Raw genomic sequence first — 21,313 nt, 5'->3', positions numbered from 1 at the left:
TTTCCGTTTCGTGTAGGTCTAATGTAAGCACTCGTAAAAGCTCTTTGGAGACTCAACTCAAGCATTACACTGGCCGATTATTTCGCCTTTTTCGTTCTTACATCACATCAGCATGTGAGAGATCTATACACACTAATACCACAAACGAAGTGACAGACGACTAACTGGCGAAGAAATCCATTAAAATAATGTGGTTCACTGTAATAGAATTTTATTGGAAGCTTGTGCCATCATCCACCAGATGGGTTAGTTTTTTTGTTTTGATTTGAACAAAGTTGATTTTGTGTACAATGATTCTTTGACAGTGTGCAAAGAGTGCGTATCATTTTGTCATTTTTTTATGCATTTCAGTTTTGAGTAGAGTGAAAGAGATAGAACCAAAACATTCCAGTACATTTGGTGAAAATGCTAGTTCAATCTAGTAGTAGCATAGAGGTAACTCTAAGACCACTGGGTCCCGAAGAAAATCATTATTATTTTTGGCTCACTCAGTACCAGAACAACGGTCCCAAGCAGTCCCAAGCTATTTCACTCACCCCTGCATGTTCTGCATCAATCCACACACCCCTGATGTTATCTGTCAAACTTTCATAGCGAATCAAAACATAGTGTAGTAATAGAATTTCAACTAGAATAGGGTACGTTAATCGTTTGCTTGGGACCAATAGGCTACTAAAGTGGTGAGCCAATTTAAAATCGTTAGTTTCGTATTGATTGTTGGTAGTAGCACAAACGAAGTGACAGACGACTAACTGGCGAAGAAATCCATTTAAATAATGTGGTTCACTGTAATAGAATTTTATTGGAAGCTTGTGCCATCATCCACCAGATGGGTTAGTTTTTTTGTTTTGATTTGAACAAAGTTGATTTTGTGTACAATGATTCTTTGACAGTGTGCAAAGAGTGCGTATCATTTTGTCATTTTTTTATGCATTTCAGTTTTGAGTAGAGTGAAAGAGATAGAACCAAAACATTCCAGTACATTTGGTGAAAATGCTAGTTCAATCTAGTAGTAGCATAGAGGTAACTCTAAGACCACTGGGTCCCGAAGAAAATCATTATTATTTTTGGCTCACTCAGTACCAGAACAACGGTCCCAAGCAGTCCCAAGCTATTTCACTCACCCCTGCATGTTCTGCATCAATCCACACACCCCTGATGTTATCTGTCAAACTTTCATAGCGAATCAAAACATAGTGTAGTAATAGAATTTCAACTAGAATAGGGTACGTTAATCGTTTGCTTGGGACCAATAGGCTACTAAAGTGGTGAGCCAATTTAAAATCGTTAGTTTCGTATTGATTGTTGGTAGTAGCACAAACGAAGTGACAGACGACTAACTGGCGAAGAAATCCATTTAAATAATGTGGTTCACTGTAATAGAATTTTCTTGGAAGCTTGTGCCATCATTGACCAGATGGGCTAGTTTTTTGTTTTGATTTGAACAAAGTTGATTTTGTGTACAATGATTCTTTGACAGTGTGCAAAGAGTGCGTATAATTTTGTCATATTTTTATGCATTTCAGTTTTGAGTAGAGTGAAAGAGATAGGACCAAAACATTCTAGTACATTCGGTGAAAATGCTAGTTCAATCTAGTAGTAGTGTTGCCATGTGGTACAATCCAGTAGTAGTGGTGTTGCCCAAGGTTGCAAATACTCATTTCAGCTAAAACAATGTTTTTCTAAATTATGAAATAATTAGATGCCATGATCAAATTTTGAATTGGTAGGATACAAGAAGAGGTTGCAAAGAATGTGTTTGACATATTAAACCTGTTTATTCCACTTCATGAGAGTCACAATCAGCGATTTTTCACAAACTCACTCACTCACTCACTCACTCACTCAGCGATCAGAAAATCGCTGATTGTGACTCATAGAAAGCAAAATTTACAGGTTTTATGTTTCTAACGCATACTTTGTAACCTCTTCTTGTAAGTTACAAGTAAAATATGCCATCATACCATCTTTTGGTTTTATTATTCCGAAAAACATTATTTTAGCTGAAATTATTTTAGCAACCTTGGTGTTGCCATGTGGTACACTGAAAAATTGAAATAGCAGGTTAGTCACCAAAGTTTTCGAGCCGCTCCGTCTGTCACTTCGTTTGTGCTAATACCATAGAGGTAACTCTAAGACAAGTAGGTCCCAAAGAAACGTGCTCAACTTTTTGGCTCACCTCTGGTACTATCTTCGGTCCCAAGCTTGTCGAATCACCCCTCGAAACATAGGAAAAACCAATAACCCCTCATTTTATCTGTCAAACTTTCATAGCGAATCAAAACAAACATTTCGTAGTACTAGAATTTCGACTAGAATAGGGTACGTTAATCGTTTGCTTGGGACCAATAGGCTACTAAAGTGGTGAGCCAATTTAAAATCGTTAGTTTTAAGATTATTTTACCGAAATCTGTGAAATTTTACCGAAATCTCAGCAGCTGAACGTTCGGTAAACAGTTCGGTGATTTTTCACAGATTTCCTGTAAGTTCTGTAAATAATAAGTTCTGTAAGTTCTGTAAGTATCTGTAAAAAATCACAGAAAATCTGTGAAAAATCGCCGAACTGTTTACCGAACATTCAGCTGTTGAGATTTCTGTAAAATAATCTTAGTGTGTAGGGCTGGTCAGCATTTAATGATAGAAATTTATGCGTCTATATATTATTACGTTGTACGATGTACACACAAAAATTCTTAAATATTGTTCGGTACTTTTTTTGCTGAATTCGTTCAAGGCATAAAAAGTAATAAGGACTAGGAGGTGTTCCTTTGATTACTGAAAAATCCTGTTCCCCTAGTTTGAAGTAGTCAAGACTAGGAATCGATGGTAGATCTTACATCCCGTCGTGCATCCCGTAACGTTCCGCGAAAAGGTGATCTAGGATTGATAATGTTCGTTAAACTTAATAACCTCAAATTTCTCACAAATGATCAACAATTCACTATCGTTGCTTAGAAAAATGTCTATTATTTCGAAAATGCTAATTGTTTCCTTTAAGAGGTTACTGAATGTTAATCCTCTTTTGTATAGTGCTTCACATTTAAAAAAAAACTTTTTAATTTAACGGATGTTTTATCAATACTGTAAGAATTGAAATCAATGATTATTCAGGCGAGTATTCACTTATTTCACTGAAATTTAAATATATTACCGTGTGTAAATGCGACTTGCGATTGAAAACGATTTAGATGCAGCCAGCAAACAAACAATTTCAAGCAAAACAAATCGAAGATAAAAAAGAGCGATGACATCAGAAGTTACAACCCGCATAAGCGCGAACCATAAATTGACCTTACCGATAATGGTTATAAATTGTTTATAATCCCTGCTAAACTTCAACTGAAATGGTTATGGAACTTTACATGAACGTTTAATGATAAAGTTTTAACCTTAAGTATTATAGTTTTTTGGAAGTGGACCTTACAAATAATGGGTTGTTAAGAACCATTACCATTCAAAATTCTTGTTTTCTCCATACATTTTCGGAAAGAAAACTATACTAAAACCTTTTAATTTATGGTTTGAGAACATTAATGGTAATGGTTATGGTAACCAGTAAGGTCCATGAATGGTTTTGTAACATCGATCAACTTTATGTGGAATATATCGCGAATTGGTTGCCTGTAAATTACTGATTACCAATTCACGATATATTTCACGTAAAGTTGAGCGATAATACAAAACCATTAATGGACCTTACTGACTACCATAACCATAACCATTAATGTTCTCAAACCATAAGTAAAAACGTTCTAATATAGTTCTCTTTCCGAAAATGTATGGAGAAAACAAGAATTTTGAATGGTAATGGTTCTTAACAACCCATTATTTGTAAGGTCCACTTCCAAAAAACTATAATACTTAAGGTTAAAACTTTATCATTAAACGTTCATGTAAAGTTCCATAACCATTTCAGTTGAAGTTTAGCAGGGATTATAAACAATTTATAACCATTATCGGTAAGGTCATGTGATGGTTCGCGTTTATGCGGGAAACTAATATGTTGGTTCATTTCCAAATATCTTTTAGGTTGGTATTTACCCAACCTAAAATTTAGTTTGTTTATACCTAACATCTACGTTGATGTTAAAATGAAACAGTTAAGAATAATACGTATCTAACAACCTAATACCGCGTTCACATTACAGCCTATATCACGTAATATAGGCTGTCTTGCAATGAGCACTCATACATAGGATTTCCAGTGAAAACTAGATGTATGAGTGCTCATTGCAAGACAGCGTATATCACGTGATATACGTTGTAATGTGAACGGGGTATAAGTTTTGGTTCATACAAATCTGTTTAGGTTTGAAATTAACTATACCCTTAGTTTGAATCAACCAAAAATTATGTTGAGGCAGTATGATTATATGGGTAGAAACCAGGTGATAAAGTCGTTTATTTCAAATTAACTCACTGGTTTGCAACAAACAAATATTGACTTTGATTCATCAAGAATATTAGTTTGAACTTCTACCATATTTTTGGTTGCTTCAAATTAGACTCATTCTTCTCCGTGTTCTATGAACTGATTAACAAGGGTCAACTCAAGCTGAACGTTGCAAATATTAGACCTGCACTGCTTACTAATTTAAAATAAATCCAATTTTGACAGCGTTTTTTACAGCTTGACATCATTGTTAGTTTCGCCCTTTTGAAATGTTGATGCCGCATTGACGGTGAGTCACATATTATACATACCCTCGTCTTGTTACTTAGGCTCTGAACCATTTGGCGAATTATTTTAACTTTTGGTTAAAATTTGACAGATGGAAAGTTATCGAATAACCCTGCTATCCGAGCGTGGTTACTTCTGACAGACAAGAAGTTAAATTTTGACAACTGTGGCTCGAAAACCGGTCGATCGACAGCACGGGGATTTTCGAACATAAGAAATAACTTTCGAAATGTCACTTTTAACCACGAGTTGAATTTAACTCGGCAAATGGTTCACAGCCTTAGACTGTGCACCATTTGCCGAGTTGAATTTAACCGAAGACAACTTATAAAGAAGACTGGCAACTCTTCCATTTTCTCATATGAACGCTATGAGACAGGTACAAATGCGTTGTTTCCACCTTCACTCAAGCGCAGCGCTACTGTAGATGTCGCGCGGATTCTGGTAATGTTGCCAGTCTTCTTGATACGATGTCTTCGATTTAACTCTTGATTAAAAGTGACATTTCGAAAGTTATTTTCTATGTTCGAAAACCCCCGTTGCTTTCGATCGACCGGTTTTCGACCCACGGTTGTCAAAATTTAACTTCTTGTCTGTCAGAAATAACCATGCTCGGATAGCAGGGTTCATCGATAAAGGCCCAAGCGCAATGACAGCGGAAGCGGAACGGCAGCGGCAGCGAAAAAGCCCGATCTGAGTAAGCCTACTTATCGGATTGAAAACTTGTTAAATCCAAATCGACATCGGTTAAGCTTCTTGATGTCATTTGTGACAACTGTCAAACTTTCCGTTTCCGTTCCGCTTCCGTCCACATTGCGTTTGGGCCTTAATGTCCATCCGTCAAATTTTAACCAAAAGTTAAAATAATCCACCAAATGGTTCAGAGCCTTATACCCCGGACAGACTATGGCTTATATCATGTAATATAGGCTGTCTTGCAATGAGCACTCATACATCTAGTTTTCACTGGAAATCCTATGTATGAGTACTCATATCATTACATGATATAAGCCATAGTCTGTCCAGGGTATTGGCGTCTTGCAGTGAAACTTTTCCAAGCTTTCGCCTCCTACATTTCGAAGTGAGAACTACTAGAAGGAGGATAGTTTCCAAATTTTCCAAGTAAAACAGACGATTTTTGGGGCAAATCGGTCCATAAAGAAAAACTAATAATTTCCCGTGGAAACTTTTGCTTGAATCGTGTAAGAAAACGTGTTTGAAAACTAATTGTTATTATTTCGGTATGGATCGGAGATGTTTTCATGGAAAATAATGCATAACAAGTTTGCACCCACAGCGAGAGGTTACCTCCTGCGCAGCTGCATTTTTCGGAAAATTGTGAATATGTGCGATTTCCACTAAGATGAGAGTGGAAATTAAGTGAATTTACTTAGGAAAGGTTGTATCATGCTGGTGGTAATGGAGAATTGGTTGTATAGGACGCCAATATTCAATAAATGTTCATTTTGGCCTTTTCTAAGCAAACATATTGATACTCACAATTTTCGACGGAAAACGCAACGGAACTTGCTTTACTCAACACGCACCATACTATAAAATGGTGCTAGATGGTTTTCAAAGTGATAACAAGATGACAAATCATCTTTATTTTGAGTAATTGAGCAATTTATTTCTGTTTATACATCATATTTACGATGCAGCATTGATGGAGCCGCGAAATGAAATGAATATATCTTATGAAAGTTCAACTGGAAAAGTCAAAAATGCACATCAGTCTGATCGTAATAACGTTTTCTTCTTCAATTCGAATGTTATATTGGAAGGATTTTACACAGGCTTGATGAAAATTATGATTTAACGCTAATTTTCCCGAATTTTATATGCAGTCTGTCAACATTATCATCATCATGCAGTGGCGACATCTGCGTTGAGCTTTTACGGCAATCTTCCAATTACAAGTAGTAAAACGTATCATTACTCGCTATTTCAAAACTACCCAAAAATGGGTAAACTGTGTTGGGAGTGACAAGTTGACGAATGAACAACGTCGATCGGATTCATGTCGAAGTTCTTCGTCTTTGTCAACTTGTCACTTCAAACACAGTTTACCCATTTTTGGGTAGGTTCAGTTTTGGCCGATCATGGTGGATTGTACCCAAATTTGGTTAGTTTTAAAATATCGTTTACATTATCTAATGGTTTCAAGATTCGAATAACAATTTTTTATAGCAAGTGAGTGCAACGAGTGCAAGCAACCCTGCCTTTGAGGCTGTGAACCATTTGCCGAGTTAAATTTAACTCGTGGTTAAAAGTGACATTTCGAAAGTTATTTTCTATGTTCGAAAATCCCCGTGCTGTCGATCGACCGATTTTCGACCCACGGTTGTAAAAAGTTAACTTCTTGTCTAAAAGAAATAACCATGCTCGGATAGCAGGGTTCATCGATAACTTTCCATCTGTCAAATTTTAACCAAAAGTTAAAAAAAAATCGCCAAATGGTTCAGAGCCTGAGTAGATTCGTTTTCAGTATTTGACAGCCATCAACCTACTGGTGACATCTGTTGTGAAAATACGACTGTTGCTGGTAATCCATTGACGGCACCGTCGAAAAATTTGCTCTTCCAGCAAATATAGACAGTTTCTTATGGAAATTTTCGGTGGAGTGAAAGGATAGTACAAAGTCCTCCATGTTTTACGCACAGTCTGACGTTTGCTTATGAATTTTCTCATAGGAGTAAGAGCTACAGAGTCGCCGTCAACACCAATTCGTACAACCAGTTCATTCAACGTTCATTCTCACACATAGAACCGTTATCTATCAAACGCATCGCAGCAGGGAAACGCAAATGTGTTGGTTAGAGTAGTACAGTTACAGTTATTTCGGAGTGTCGATCGGGTACAGAGTTCATTTGCGCATTTCGTCAGCTTATTTCTGCTTTTGTTTTGATTCTATTTTTCTTAGCAAATAGTAAGGAAAAAGAACTACCGCGAAGAAAATTTGTGCATGGATGGAAATCATTGACGATGGGGTTTTTCATTAGGTAAATTTTATTTTTAGTCGTGCTATGAAACACCCAATGAAAGCAAGGCAGCGAAACGCATAGGAGAAAAGCAGCTAACAGACAGAGACAGTCAGAGCTTGCGAAAGAGAGAAGAAAGTGTGTTGTGTAAACAACTTGTTTTTATGCGAATCCTGCATTGTAGAGAAAAAAAAATCGCTGAAGCAGTTTTGTCAGAATCTTGGAAGAGAACGGATCGATGGTGGAAGTTGTTGTGGAAAGTTTAGTTCCGGTTTTGCAGTGAAATTGAACTGTCACTTTTAGCTAGGCTAGCTAACCTCGAGTTGGGTGCATCGGTTCGCAATAATTTTGTCGTAATTCCGATTTTTTTCGGAAAAAAAAGTGCCAAAAAGCGATTTAATTTCCAGCAATTGAAATGGATAAGCTAGATTTACTGCTAAATGTGCATAGTAACCTGGAACCACCTAAACCTGACGGCAGTACATATTTGATGCGAGGCAACTACCATTATTATCACTATGGATGTGATGGATTTCAAGATGTGGTAAGATATTAATAATGTTTCGGAATGCTGTATGTCAGATGGAAAATGCTTGTTGTTCAATTATAATTTTTGTGCTCATACCTACTTGGAGATCTAAAAATAGAGCATTTTGATTTTCCTCCCTTCGAAAACAGAATTTAACCAGAGGCTGAATGTATCGAAAAAAAAACAATGTTACACCAGAAGCGCATGTTGAAGTTCTATATTTATATGGGTTATTGTTCATATATTCGCTTATATTTTTGCCACACGCCTACCTTCTTTACGCTCAATATGCTGGTAGTGCTGTGATGGAACTGTTTCTTGACTTTAGTCTACGTCATTCGGTAGCAAGCGCCAGTCAGTTCCAATGCCGCATCGATTTCATCTGTACCAGACCGAGTATGAAGTTGGATGTAAGAATAGTAGTAGAAATAAAAACATTTTGCAGAGTATCACTGCTTGCTCGTCACGGTGTAGAATCTACTTATGTGTCTTTTGAGCTTGAATTGATAATCAAAAGCAGTATTGAGAACGCTAGTTTAAGCACTGTGAAATATGATCATATAGGTAATCAACCTTCTCTTGTGGTTTTTATCCGGAGGATGAAAAATTAATGTAGAGAAACGGATGTGTTTTGATGGAAGCAAATCCTTCAAATTCAACGGTTTCATTAATTTAGATACTATCAATATTAATTCATAAGAGCTTGAGAGTTAAATTTAACTTCCAAGCAATGGCTTAACTTATCATAAATAGATCCAAAACGATTTTAATATGTCAAGAATATTGCATTGTTTTGTCACACTTTTGGTAATGAAATATTCTGAACTATGTGTAGAATGTGAACTTTAGCGTACGCTTGCAATGAATTTAATATGCAATACAGCCTTTACCTTTTTATTCAGCAAACAATAATCGTTGTATCGGATTACACAATGTATAGTGGGTTCATAGATAAAGACATCTGAGCTTCCCTTAAAAACCGCGTCCGTAGTGAAAGAAAATCAAATAAAAAAAAATCAGTATCAGCCCCTTTCATAAGAGGCTGTACCAAAATGTTCTATAGTGGAACAATTTTTATTTTATTTTATCAGCCCCCTTTGAAAGTTGTTTTGTTTTTTATCCAAGTAACCATCAATCCCGATATGCAAAAAATGCAATATAATGCTGATTAGGCTAATAAAAAAGGACCGTTATCGAGCTATTAACGGGCTTGGTGGTTGGGTAGTATTCTACGAAACCCCCTTTCGCTGGACATGGGTTTTGACATTACTAAAGTGAAGGTTTATAATTATAATCTTCCTTAGTGGAAAATAGCACGTGTATGACACTTCAGTACACCTCAGACGATTAGTTCATGGATTTTAATAGAACTTCCTTGATTAAATCGGCTGCTTCACGCAGACTGAGTGATTCTAATATGTATTTATCAGATTTGTTCGGTAAACAGAGGAACCGGGCGGGCTTAATAGAAATTTCTAACCAACAAAAAAGTACTTTTCAAATTAGTAATATTCGAATTAATTTTTATGTCATTCAAACAAAACTGTTGTCAGAACTTTTCAACAAGTTTCAAAGCTAACACATGACAATGACCCAAACAAAAAAACGATTTGTAGGAGAATTTGGAATATAAATTAAAATTTAACTATAATATATTTTTCTTTTTAAGCATGTATTCTACATCTCAGGGCACAAGGCTTTACCAAATTACTAGATATTGAAACTAGGACATTGGGGGTCCGCTTATGAACACATGCGCGGCGCGATCAAATACAATTACTTTCAATGTAACTTCTTTACGGTCAATACTTCTTCATGACAGCTAATGTCTCGATTTTGTAATCGCAATACAAGCAGTTAAGCTACAAAGACCTAGTGAGCATCATAGCTCGAGTCGTCTATCAGTATTGTGTGTTAGAGGCCAACCAATATAATACTGCAGTTGGTAAACTCTCAGAAAAAATATCAATATGAAATTCTGTAGTATTATTGGTACAATCATGCTCTATGCCGAGGGAAGTCGAGAAATTGTTCAACCCCAAAAATTCCTAGACTGGAGCGGGAATCGAACTCAGTCGCCTCCAGCATGGTCTTGCTTTATAGCTGCGCCTATACCGACTGAGCTAAAGGAGGGTGTTAATTACGTCTAAAAGGTAGAACATTTCGAAACTGGCCTCAAATGGACGAGAAGTACTTCATAAGTGGTGGGTGTTTCAGCTATTTTGATTTTTGACGTAGGACTACGTTTTTGTTTTCTATATGGGGGTACATTTTGCGAGTTCAAAAAATGAACATGTAACGAAAAGGGTCAGGTTTTGAACGCATATTTATCCAAAGCATTACTAAATTTAACTAAAATTGGTAGCATCAAAATTTCCCATACATATGCTTAGACCACAAGCCATCACATAGTTGGTCCCAAACGAAACAAGCCGAAGCCGCATTTCCTTTGGAACTTCGGACGTGTTCAAATCGATCGGCTAACACACGACATGAGGCTCCCCGCAAGCAGCTTGCTACCAAGGCTGTCTGCAAGAGCGCTCTAGCCAGAGAAGTAGTGAAGAAGCCACACCGCCACTGTTCGGGTACAGTTGCTCATCGTGAGAAACACCACTGTGGGCCATCTTCATCAAGCTCGTCATCCTCATACCGAAGATCATCAAACTAGCTCACCATATCAGTAGCGAAAGTTCTTACAGATCTCAGAATTCCCCAACCACGACAAAGATCGAACAACCCGGTACCGTGCATCAAACCCACCGCTGCCAGAAGAATACGAACCTGTAATAAGTGGCGTCACGATATAGTGCGTGTTGTTCATCGTAAACTGGAGATCCGTCTAATATCAAGGCTACACTTTTGCCTAGGGCAAACAGCCGGGTAATTTGCTTGCCGCTCGACAGATGACCGCACGATCAAACGAAAACCGTCCTTTTCAGGGCGACAAAAATAATTCCCCTTAAACCAACCAAATCACCAAAACGGGCCTTTTGAGGACCATAAAACATCAAAACGGCCCTTTTCAGGGCCACCACAATTTTCAAAGAAAGAGTTAGTTTGGAATGTTTTCTAACACAAGAATAATTACACATGAACTGAAAAAAGAATCTTATTAGTAATAAACGGTAAATGGACAGACCAATTATTACAATTCGTAAGAAATCAACGGATGTCATAAAATATCGGGAATTTTAAATAACTTTCGATCAAAATAGTTAACATATGTGAACGTAGTTCTATGTGAACTGTTCGTACAGCCCCATTGGGCTGTCTCTTGTAGTTTTTTATTAATTAATTTAATGCTTAAAACTAAAGTAAACACATTTTTTCTTCCTTCCTTACTGGTGCTATTCGCAATACCATTCCCATTTAAATATGAATGAGAAACTTTTCTGAAGTCAAAATTATGATTCCTAGATTTTCTGTAAAATATTCATTGAAACGTCTAACATTCCTGCCTTGGAAACGGCGCCGATGGTGTAGTGTTAAGCGTGATTACCTCTCACCCCAGCAGGCCTGGGTTCAATCTCAGTCGGCGCCGCCGGGATGTTCTGAGGCATAACATCTCTGATCACGCCTTCCTTCGGATGGGAAGTAAAGTCGTAGGTAGGGTCCAGGTGTGGGAGCTGCCTTCCTGGCACGTCGGTAGCATTGGTGCTCAGCACGGAAAACAAGATCGACGGAAAAAAACAAACCAAAGGAAAAAAAAAATCTGCCTTGAAGGTCACTATAGATAGCCTATCATGTAGAATAGTATATAAATTTGTTATAAATCGTATGAAATATAAATTAGATATTTTGTATACTATCCATACTTACAATTTACAACAGAATTGAGTTTACCTTATCTACTGAACTGCAAGTTCCACTGAGTGATTTTACATAAAGGAATTCAGAAAATTATAGCCATTTCGATGAATCACAATTCTTAAAATTTCAGCCGAATAATTAGCTAAAGATGTATCATGCTGAACGTCATCTAAGTTATCTTGCAGTTTATAGTTAACAATTAATCACATCTTCCATACGTTACATTGCGCCGACCGTGAATCATTGTGATCGGATTTGATGGTGAGATAAATGCTACCCTTTGGGCGGAAGCAACAGATCGCGCCGATACACAATCAAAACCGCACCGGCCAGATGGAATCAACCCAAACAAAGAAGATGAAAAGGAAATTAAACAATTCTACGTGATCACCAGTAATTAACGGCAAGTGGTCACAACCGAGACAAAGCAGACTGAAAGTGCAACCAACTGGCGGCATTGCTAATCCAGCTAGCAACCACATAGGTACATATAGTTAGTATCTATAGCTACCGACTGTTTTGCGTCGATCGGCGCGCATCACAAAAGCTGCGAAATGCCGCACATATGCAATTCAAATGATCGTGCAATTAGATTGTTATGTCTCGTTGTCTGTCGATCTTTGCACGCACGGTGGCATTCACTTTGCGCTCGCTGCTGTTACTCATTTCGCGGCGATCGACTGGATCTTTTCAATCTCAAAGCTTACGAGAGAGTTTAGCGGTAGTGGGAAAATCAAAGCGTTAAATGACATACAGATGTTTGCAATAAGTGGTTGTTTGCAAGCAATATGCTCAATTTGTAACACATTACGGATGTTGCTTACTATAGTAGGTATCCGTTAAGTCGAAATCTTCAATCGGGCGGAATTTTGAAACAAGTGTGGGCTAGACCTTGATTTAAAACTTATTTCCGAATAAACATAGCACTTTAGCTTTCCACCAATTTCAATAATTGTTAATAAGTTTTTGGCTCAAGCGGTCCTCTAATTGGTCCTATTTAATTATTTACTAAAATTTATTTCGTAGTCATAAGGTTAGAACATAAATTGTGCCACATTCTATGCAAATGAAATCATGAAACAATATTTCAAATTAGATTTGAGCCTGGAGCCTGAAACTGGAGCATTAGTACCAAAATTGTAACCAAAATCTGAGAAAAATTTCTGATTCGAATAGGGTTGAGGATTTAAAAGTAAAAAAAAAGCTAAAGAGCATTTCAAGGCCAACAGCGAAAACAAAATTGACTCGATCTTCTTTGATAAGCATGAAATTTTTCATAATTGTTTATTATGGTCAATCATTTATATTAAAGCTCATTCGGCCATTTTGAATCTGGCAAAAAAAAAATCAAAATGGTGTCTTCGAAGTTTTTGAACAAATCATAACACAAAAATGTCACTTCCAAACAAAATTACAAAGTTGTAGGAAAAAATAATACGTTTTCTGGGAAAATACACACGGAAAAAAATTAAAGTGATTTTGGGTAAAAAAATCCTGATTTTTTTTTTTAAACTTCAATGACCCCAACATTTAAAAAAATTGTACGAATCAATTTAAATTGATTAAATTTTATTTACTTATTTTATGTATTTTTTCTATTTATTTAATAAACAAATGAACTTTTGGTCATTTTTTTTAACTTTTTGTTTATGGGTCATTCCAGCTCAAGTGGGTACACCACCTGTGCTCGATGTCACCGATTTGAGCCAAAATTGACCAACACGCTTATTTTGGCATTCTGAACAAACGCCTTTTTTGATTTTGCTCTGAAGTGCGTAGATCTCCCTCGGCTACAACCCTGGATTTTCGAGATTTTTTTAAAATTTCATCTTTCAGAAGAGATTACTCCACAACCAAATAAGCTATTCGGTGTCTTAGAACGTCAATTTGAAGTTTTTTTAATGTAGATTCTTGTAGGTGTATTCAAATTTTACTTTTGTTATAGTAACTACAGTAAACAGGCTGATTACCGGCAGGTATCCAAATTGTCAAAAAATGGCCTATTTTCACCATGGGCGGGATTTTTAATTTCATGATATTTTGGGCTCAAATTTTCTCCACACTTTGAAAAACTTGATGTTTTTTCCAAGAGCAAATGATTTAGACAAATAGTTTTTGAGATATGACCAGATGAGTGAGTGATAGTTTTGAGCTTTTCTGGTGGAAAATCAATGCTATTTAATTTATTTTTATTTTTTCTTGAATTCCTTCGGCGTGATGGAACAATAATATTTTTATGGCAGGATTCTCATTATATGAAATCATAACTAGCTCGTTTAATTACTTCTGCCCATAATTTAATTGTGGTCCTTTAAATGAAAATACATTCCTATGGGATACAATTAAAAAAATAAAAAAATAAAAAATAAAAAATTAAAATAATTAAAATAAATAAAAACTTCCGCCCATGGTGAAAATAGGCCATTTTTTGACAATTTGGATACCTGCTGGTAATCAGTCTGTTTACTGTAGTTTCCATAACAAAAACAAAATGTGAGTACACCTATGTGAATCTACATTTAAAAACCTTCAAATTGATGTTCAAATATCACGAATAGCTTATTTGGTTGTGGAATAATCTTTCGAAAAATCTCAAAAATCCAGGGATCTAGGCACTTTAGAGTAAAATCAAAAAAGGTGTTTGTTCAGAAAGCCAAAATAAGCGTTTTGGCCAAGTTTGGCTCAAATCGGTGACATCGACCACAATATTTTTAAATTCTGTATCCACTTGAGCTGGAATGACCCATATAGAGGAAAAAAATCAAGGCCCAGAGTAAAACAAACATTCGATTCGATTCAAATTTCAATATCTCAAATTAAAAAAAAAAACATGTTTAATATCCCAAAAAAATACCATGATCCCAATGGCTCTAGACTACGAAACATTTTCAAACTTTCTTAACTAAGACAATTATGATGTGGCTTTTGGTATGCTGAGATTTTGAAAAATTACTTAAAATATAATAAGTCGAAATCCTGGAATTGAAAAAAAATCCAGGCTTATGATCAGCTTCTAAAACCCAAATCAACATTTAAGTTGTAGGGTTTGAAAAATAAGATCTAAGATTTTTTTTATTGGGTATCAAGCTGGACCTGCGTGACAGCTTAGTTTTCAAGACTTGACCCGTTTGAATAAATTTCGCTTCTATCTTTGACAATACAGCAGAAGGACTAGCCTATGTTGGCCGCTTAAACACTGGATTCCGTATGTATTGTTTCAAGATAGTTATAGAAAAAAAATGCTGTGACGTGTGCGCGTAGATACATCCGCGTAGTAAACCGATTGAATAAGTAAATCCGTTTCGAACGAAATATCTAAATTATGTAAGTTACGAAAACCGCGCGAATTCCGAAAGCCGTGCGAGACCACCGAAGCGAGAAAAAAGGCTTATTATCATTTAAAGAGTGCCACCAAAATAAATGTGATAGCCTATGTTGGCAAGTTGATTAATTTTGGTTTCCTCCCTAGATATTCTACTTATTTTACCATTGAGCTTTGTTTCAATTTAGTCATTTTACCGCACGTATCAATCATTTCAAAATTTCAAAACCGCACCGAACAAATTCTATACTACAGAAGCTCAAAAAAACTTTTGGTGAGCTCTACCGCATTGCGAATCACTTCTGTGTAAGCTCCGTAGATGTAGGCGCGTTGATTCCGACAGCCGGGAAAAGTTAAACATGCATCAATACCACATAAGGAAAGATCGATTTTACGTAGGGTTTAGTTCATAGATTAACATTGACTGCTGTTTACAAATGTAAGTACTTGAACACTAAGAAATAAGTTAACTCAAATGCTTTAACTGCATATATAAGGTAACACCTTCATGTGACTAAAATGCTTCATTTTGAAGTTAGTTTCCTAGCTGATTTTTAAATTATATAGGGTATATGTTCCAACTATGCTCACACACTTCCACTATGTCGCACCACAAAAATACGTATGAGTGAGTATGTCACAATAAAAGCACGCCACAGTGGAAATCCCGAGCCATAGTTCAAACACTTATCCCAAATCAAAATGAAGCACGAATAAGATTAGTTACAATACCATGTACAAAAATGATGTTTAACATTGTTTCCTGAGTAATACTTCAATGAAAACGACATTGAAAGCTTGTCACGCAAATAGAAAGAGCACCGTTGGGCATTTCCTGAAATATTTCAATAGTATAATTCCCTTGCAAACCCAAATAAATCTATTTGCGTAAAAATAAATAAAATAAGAGTGATTTGCGGCAAAACCCACCAGTATCGCACCCAACGTCAGTGCCTATACGTAAGCGTACTACGACGCGGCTCTCAATCAAAAGAAGTAACAAGTGTGATACTATCACTGCTAGACTAGATCTTTGGTTCTCTCATGCAGTGGTTTATCAGAGAGGGGAAGCTTAGTAATCCCCATTGCCTGCCCATGACGCCATTCTATCGCGGCATGAGCCAGCAACGCCGGCCCCAAACCTACCATCTCCAACACTCCACTATAAAGCATGAAATTAAGCCCACCCACCAACAGCAAGGTGCAAAAACTAGCCAAGGGGGGTGGGCGGGAGGTTGGTTTGAAAAATAAGATCTAAGATTTGAACAAATTTTAAATATTCAGAAGTATTAAAATGATAAATAAAATTGAGTCCACGCCATGATAAGCCAAAAGTCCGTATTTCTAACGGCCTGGACCACATCCTTACCAAATAGCGGAAAATGAACGAATTTCAGTTTTTACCTCTAAGAATTCCATGAATCTTTGCTTCATTGTTGGCTATGGGCAACATATCAAAATGGCGTATTGGATATCTTCCAATAAATCATAGCTCGAAAATGGCTCATCTAATCGAAATAACGTCTGCGATAAAGTTTTAGGAAACTGGATTACCTGGAGAACAAAAAAAAAATAAATAAAAAGTAAATAAATAAATAAATAAATAAATAAATAAATAAATAAACAAATATATTAAAAAACGTTTTTTGACCATAACGTTTTTGTTTGAATTTTTAGTTTTTTCAATGTTCTACAAAGTTGTAAGGGCTTTTTTCCGAAGGAAGCAAATCGCTATTCGTTTTAAGCAGGGTTACTTCCACTCTACTTGCTATAAAAAGGATTATGAAATCATTAGATGTTATAATGATAATTAGTACTAGTAAGTTACAAGAAGAGATCGTTAGGTATGTGTTTGATTCATAAAACCTGCCAATATTGCTTTCAGTGCGTCGCAATCAGTGATTTTACGACTCGTGAGCACTCACTCTGAGTGAACGCTCACGAATCATAAGATCGCTGATTGTGACGCTCTGTAAGCGAAATTGACAGGTTTTATGAGTCAAACACATACTTTACACCCTCTTCTTGTTACTTACAAGAACAACATATCGTTACATCATCTAATGGGCCGTATGAATAAAAAGAGTTTACTTTACTTTCCCGTGCTTTTCTTATGGGAAAAGTAAAGTAAACGCTTTTATTCATACGACCTAATGATTTTATAATTCCGAAAAACAATTTTTTATAATGAAGTAATGAAATTGGGTTGTTAGCGGAATGCTAAATAAAACAGCAAAAAAGGTTATCTTCCATTTAATTCCACTTAATTAATTTTGGTATCCATGACAGATACGTATTTCGACTACAATGTGCAGTCTTCATCAGTGTCATTCCCACTAAAGAACTTATCAAAATCTAACCCCCTTAAGTACTCATCCCCTAGGTAAAAAAAGTCAAGATCATAGGTATAAAAATGAAACTACAATGTGTTGAATCGGAACCTACCTAACTAATAAATACCAAAGATTTAAGTAAGCTAAAGGAGAAAAATCTATACAAATCTCTAATAAGGAAAATCCCCAAAGGCTTGGTAGCCATCATAATGAAGTAATGAAATTGGGTTGTTAGCGGAATGCTAAATAAAACAGCAAAAGATTTTTCTCCTTTAGCTTACTTAAATCTTTGGTTTTTATTAGTTAGGTAGGTTCCGATTCAACACATTGTAGTTTCATTTTTATACCTATGATCTTGACTTTTTTACCTAGGGGATGAGTACTTAAGGGGGTTAGATTTTGATAAGTTCTTTAGTGGGAATGACACTGATGAAGACTGCACATTGTAGTCGAAATACGTATCTGGCATGGATACAAAAATTAATTAAGTGGAATTAAATGGAAGATAAACCCTTTTGCTGTTTTATTTAGCATTCCGCTAACAACCCAATTTCATTACTTCATTATGATGGCTACCAAGCCTTTGGGGATTTTCCTTATTAGAGATTTGTATAGATTTTTCTCCTTTAGCTTACTTAAATCTTTGGTTTTTATTAGTTAGGTAGGTTCCGATTCAACACATTGTAGTTTCATTTTTATACCTATGATCTTGACTTTTTTACCTAGGGGATGAGTACTTAAGGGGGTTAGATTTTGATAAGTTCTTTAGTGGGAATGACACTGATGAAGACTGCACATTGTAGTCGAAATACGTATCTGGCATGGATACAAAAATTAATTAAGTGGAATTAAATGGAAGATAAACCCTTTTGCTGTTTTATTTAGCATTCCGCTAACAACCCAATTTCATTACTTCATACAGTACTTTGTTTTGTTTAGTATTCTTAATCTAAGTCCGAGATTTGGTAAAATTTGAGCGATTCTCCCGCAAATCGAGATTATAACCAAATTCGTTCCCCACACCCTAATGTACATACTTGGAAAATGGTCATAAAAACAACAAAACAAAACAAAACATTGAGGTACTTTATTTGAAAATTTATTAAGCATTCCTTAGGATCCCTGTATGAATTGTATATGTTACAGTAGAGTATAAGTTGCTGAACGAAATTACGTTGAGATTAGATGCTAATACCTATCTGCTAGCCAGGTTAGCACAAGATACACCCCCTTAAATATATGTTATAAAATAATAAAAAACGAATGTAAATTCTTAAAACGAAGAGATAACGATTTACTTCCATCGGTAGAATTGTGCATTTTTAAAGCATTTACAACTTTGAAGAATATTGAAAAAAAAAAAATGAAAAAGTTCAAACTACCGTTTGTACTCCACTTTCACCCTATAACTTTGCCCACTTGAGAGATGGAAAATTGTCGTCCTCAACAAAGTTTCTTAAACTTACATCATCTACAATGTTTTCATAGATGTTCATGAGTTTTTAAAAGACATAAAAAAGTTAATTTTTTATCTGAGTGTATACTCCTCTTAAGCGAAATTTTTCAATGCTCAAATAAAGTTCTCAAGAAATGAAGAAACATCCAAGAAGGCATGAACATAGTTTCGTCGCAAATAGCCATGTCCTACTTTTTTTGATTTCGTCCCACTGTGCGGTGTAATCGATTTTCCTACAAAAGATACTAAGTTTTCTATAGGAATTACTAGATTTAAATAGCAGTTGCATAATAGCTCAATTTTATTGTTCATAAATTAAAAACATCATGTTTTATATCTTTTTCAGGGTTGGGGCTGCGGGTACCGAACACTACAATCGATTTGCTCGTGGATCATTCTGAACAAAGAACTAGAAAACGAAGTCCCAAACATTCCAACAATTCAGCAAACGTTAGTGGAAATAAAGGACAAGCCGGAACGTTTCTTCGGTTCTCGTGAGTGGATTGGTACACTAGAAGCTATCTACGTAATCGATACACTGTTCGACGTGTCCTGCAAGGTTATTCACATATCGAAAAAAGATAGTATTGCAAAGCATAGCGATACGCTCAAGGATTATTTCGAAACATATGGCGGTTTGATCATGATGGGTGGCGATATGGATGCTGCTTCGAAGGGAATTGCTGGAATACATGTTAGTGATGACCAGGATATTTACCTGCTGGTCATTGATCCCCATTTTGTCGGAAAAATTGAAACCAAAGAAGAGCTCTACACTAAAACCTACGTGAAATGGCAGAAAATTGATGAATTTGTAGATAGTTCGTTCTACAATCTTTGTCTTCCTATGATGAAGATTAAAGATGCTCTGTAAAACTTGCATGCATTCTCCAAAGTAGTTGTAAGTGAAACATTCACGCAGAAATGTTATTAAACTTAGAATATCGCATCACATACCGAAACGATCGCACATATTCACAGGAAATGGTTGCTTCATCACAGCAAGAAAAAAATATACTGAAAAGCATCGACACAATATCCTCTAACAGACCAGAGTGGACCTGCCCTAATCCCGCGCAGCACCTAATACTGTGGGTTTGACAATAAACTTGAATATTTTGCGTAAGGTGGCCATTCACAGCTCATGCTTCCTTAATCGCTCATTGCATACGCATTATCATTATTTACATACAATTACTACAAATACCAATAGCATAATTACAATTAATACCAGTAGTATAATTGATCATCATTTGCTATAAAGTGCAAGTTAAGATAAAAAATGATAAAAATAATTATACATTTGTCGTGAAGCTAGACTACATGAGCGGTGGGTTGCAACATTACGGTATATTGATGTTTTTTTCTTCTAAATAACTATTGCAAATGTTAGCATATCGAGTCATCTAATACATAACAAATTTGACAGCTGGCTACAAACACGTTCAAATACGTACGTACCTAATACCGTGGTTTGATACCAGCAGCAAAATAGCTTAATAAAACGTATGTTTTACATTCTGAATCAATTGAACAAGGCTCTGCGCATCGTTAGAAATAGAGGTACTTCTATACACAATGCACGCCGTTTTTTGGATATAGTGATGATTCTATGTGTCGCAGTATTAGACATTATTTTTTTTAGGTTAATAAATATTGCAAGTCATGTTTTTATGGCAAACCTATGGTAATAGGGCATGTCACGGTACCTACATACACGACTGGAAAACAGAAAAAAATAAAAGTGCATAATATTTTCGACGGAAAAAAAAGATAAACACACCTTTTTGCAGGAAATACTCTGTAAATCTTGAAAAATGCTAAGACTGTGTACCATTTGGTGAATTTTCACTTAAAATTGACACTTTGAAAATAAATTAAAATCCTTCTGCTGTTGGCCGACCGATTTTCGAGTTGGTGTGCACTGCACATAAAAGAATATCAGTCCCATCTGGAAAAACAGCAAGCCGAGAAAAACGCTGTTGAACATTTATTTTCCCATAGGCTGGATGGGACAACCTAGTTTTAGTATTTCTCATGATATTTTCTGCACAAAGCATGTAACTTTTAGTGCACAGTGTAAGATGCCGGTAGTTTACAATTGATTCTAATGGACATTGGACATTTCTGACAAAAAAAAATCCATTTGGGGCTGTTATGTTTTTATGGGCAGCGCAGGGTTATTTAAATAAATTCCATTT

The 21,313-nt window shown here is 35.9% G+C and overlaps 1 protein-coding gene across 1 annotated transcript; it reads left to right on the top strand.

The window, feature by feature from the left end:
• The first annotated feature begins 7,601 nt into the window (after nucleotides 1-7,601).
• On the top strand, nucleotides 7,602-20,855 carry Ufsp1 (UFM1 specific peptidase 1). Its single transcript, XM_065221636.1, has 3 exons — nucleotides 7,602-8,206; nucleotides 19,459-20,726; nucleotides 20,758-20,855. Exons 1-2 carry the CDS (start codon nucleotides 8,078-8,080, stop codon nucleotides 19,984-19,986), a joined length of 657 nt encoding a protein of 218 aa, XP_065077708.1. The 5' UTR covers nucleotides 7,602-8,077; the 3' UTR covers nucleotides 19,987-20,726; nucleotides 20,758-20,855.
• The last annotated feature ends 458 nt before the right edge of the window (nucleotides 20,856-21,313 follow it).

This window comes from Ochlerotatus camptorhynchus, unplaced genomic scaffold, assembly GCF_037179485.1.
Source record: "Ochlerotatus camptorhynchus isolate MF236.1 unplaced genomic scaffold, CSIRO-AGI_Acam_v1.1 ptg000146l, whole genome shotgun sequence".
NCBI lineage: Eukaryota > Metazoa > Arthropoda > Insecta > Diptera > Culicidae > Ochlerotatus > Ochlerotatus camptorhynchus.
This window is presented reverse-complemented; position numbering and strand designations above follow the sequence as displayed.

What these genes read in the sequence shown, in the direction of transcription:
- Ufsp1 (XM_065221636.1), top strand. Translation starts at nt 8,078, where the DNA reads ATGGATAAGCTAGATTTACTGCTAAATGTGCATAGTAACCTGGAACCA. An exon ending in GTGATGGATTTCAAGATGTG is followed by an intron (nt 8,207 to 19,458) that starts GTAAGATATTAA and finishes TATCTTTTTCAG; the next exon opens with GGTTGGGGCTGCGGGTACCG.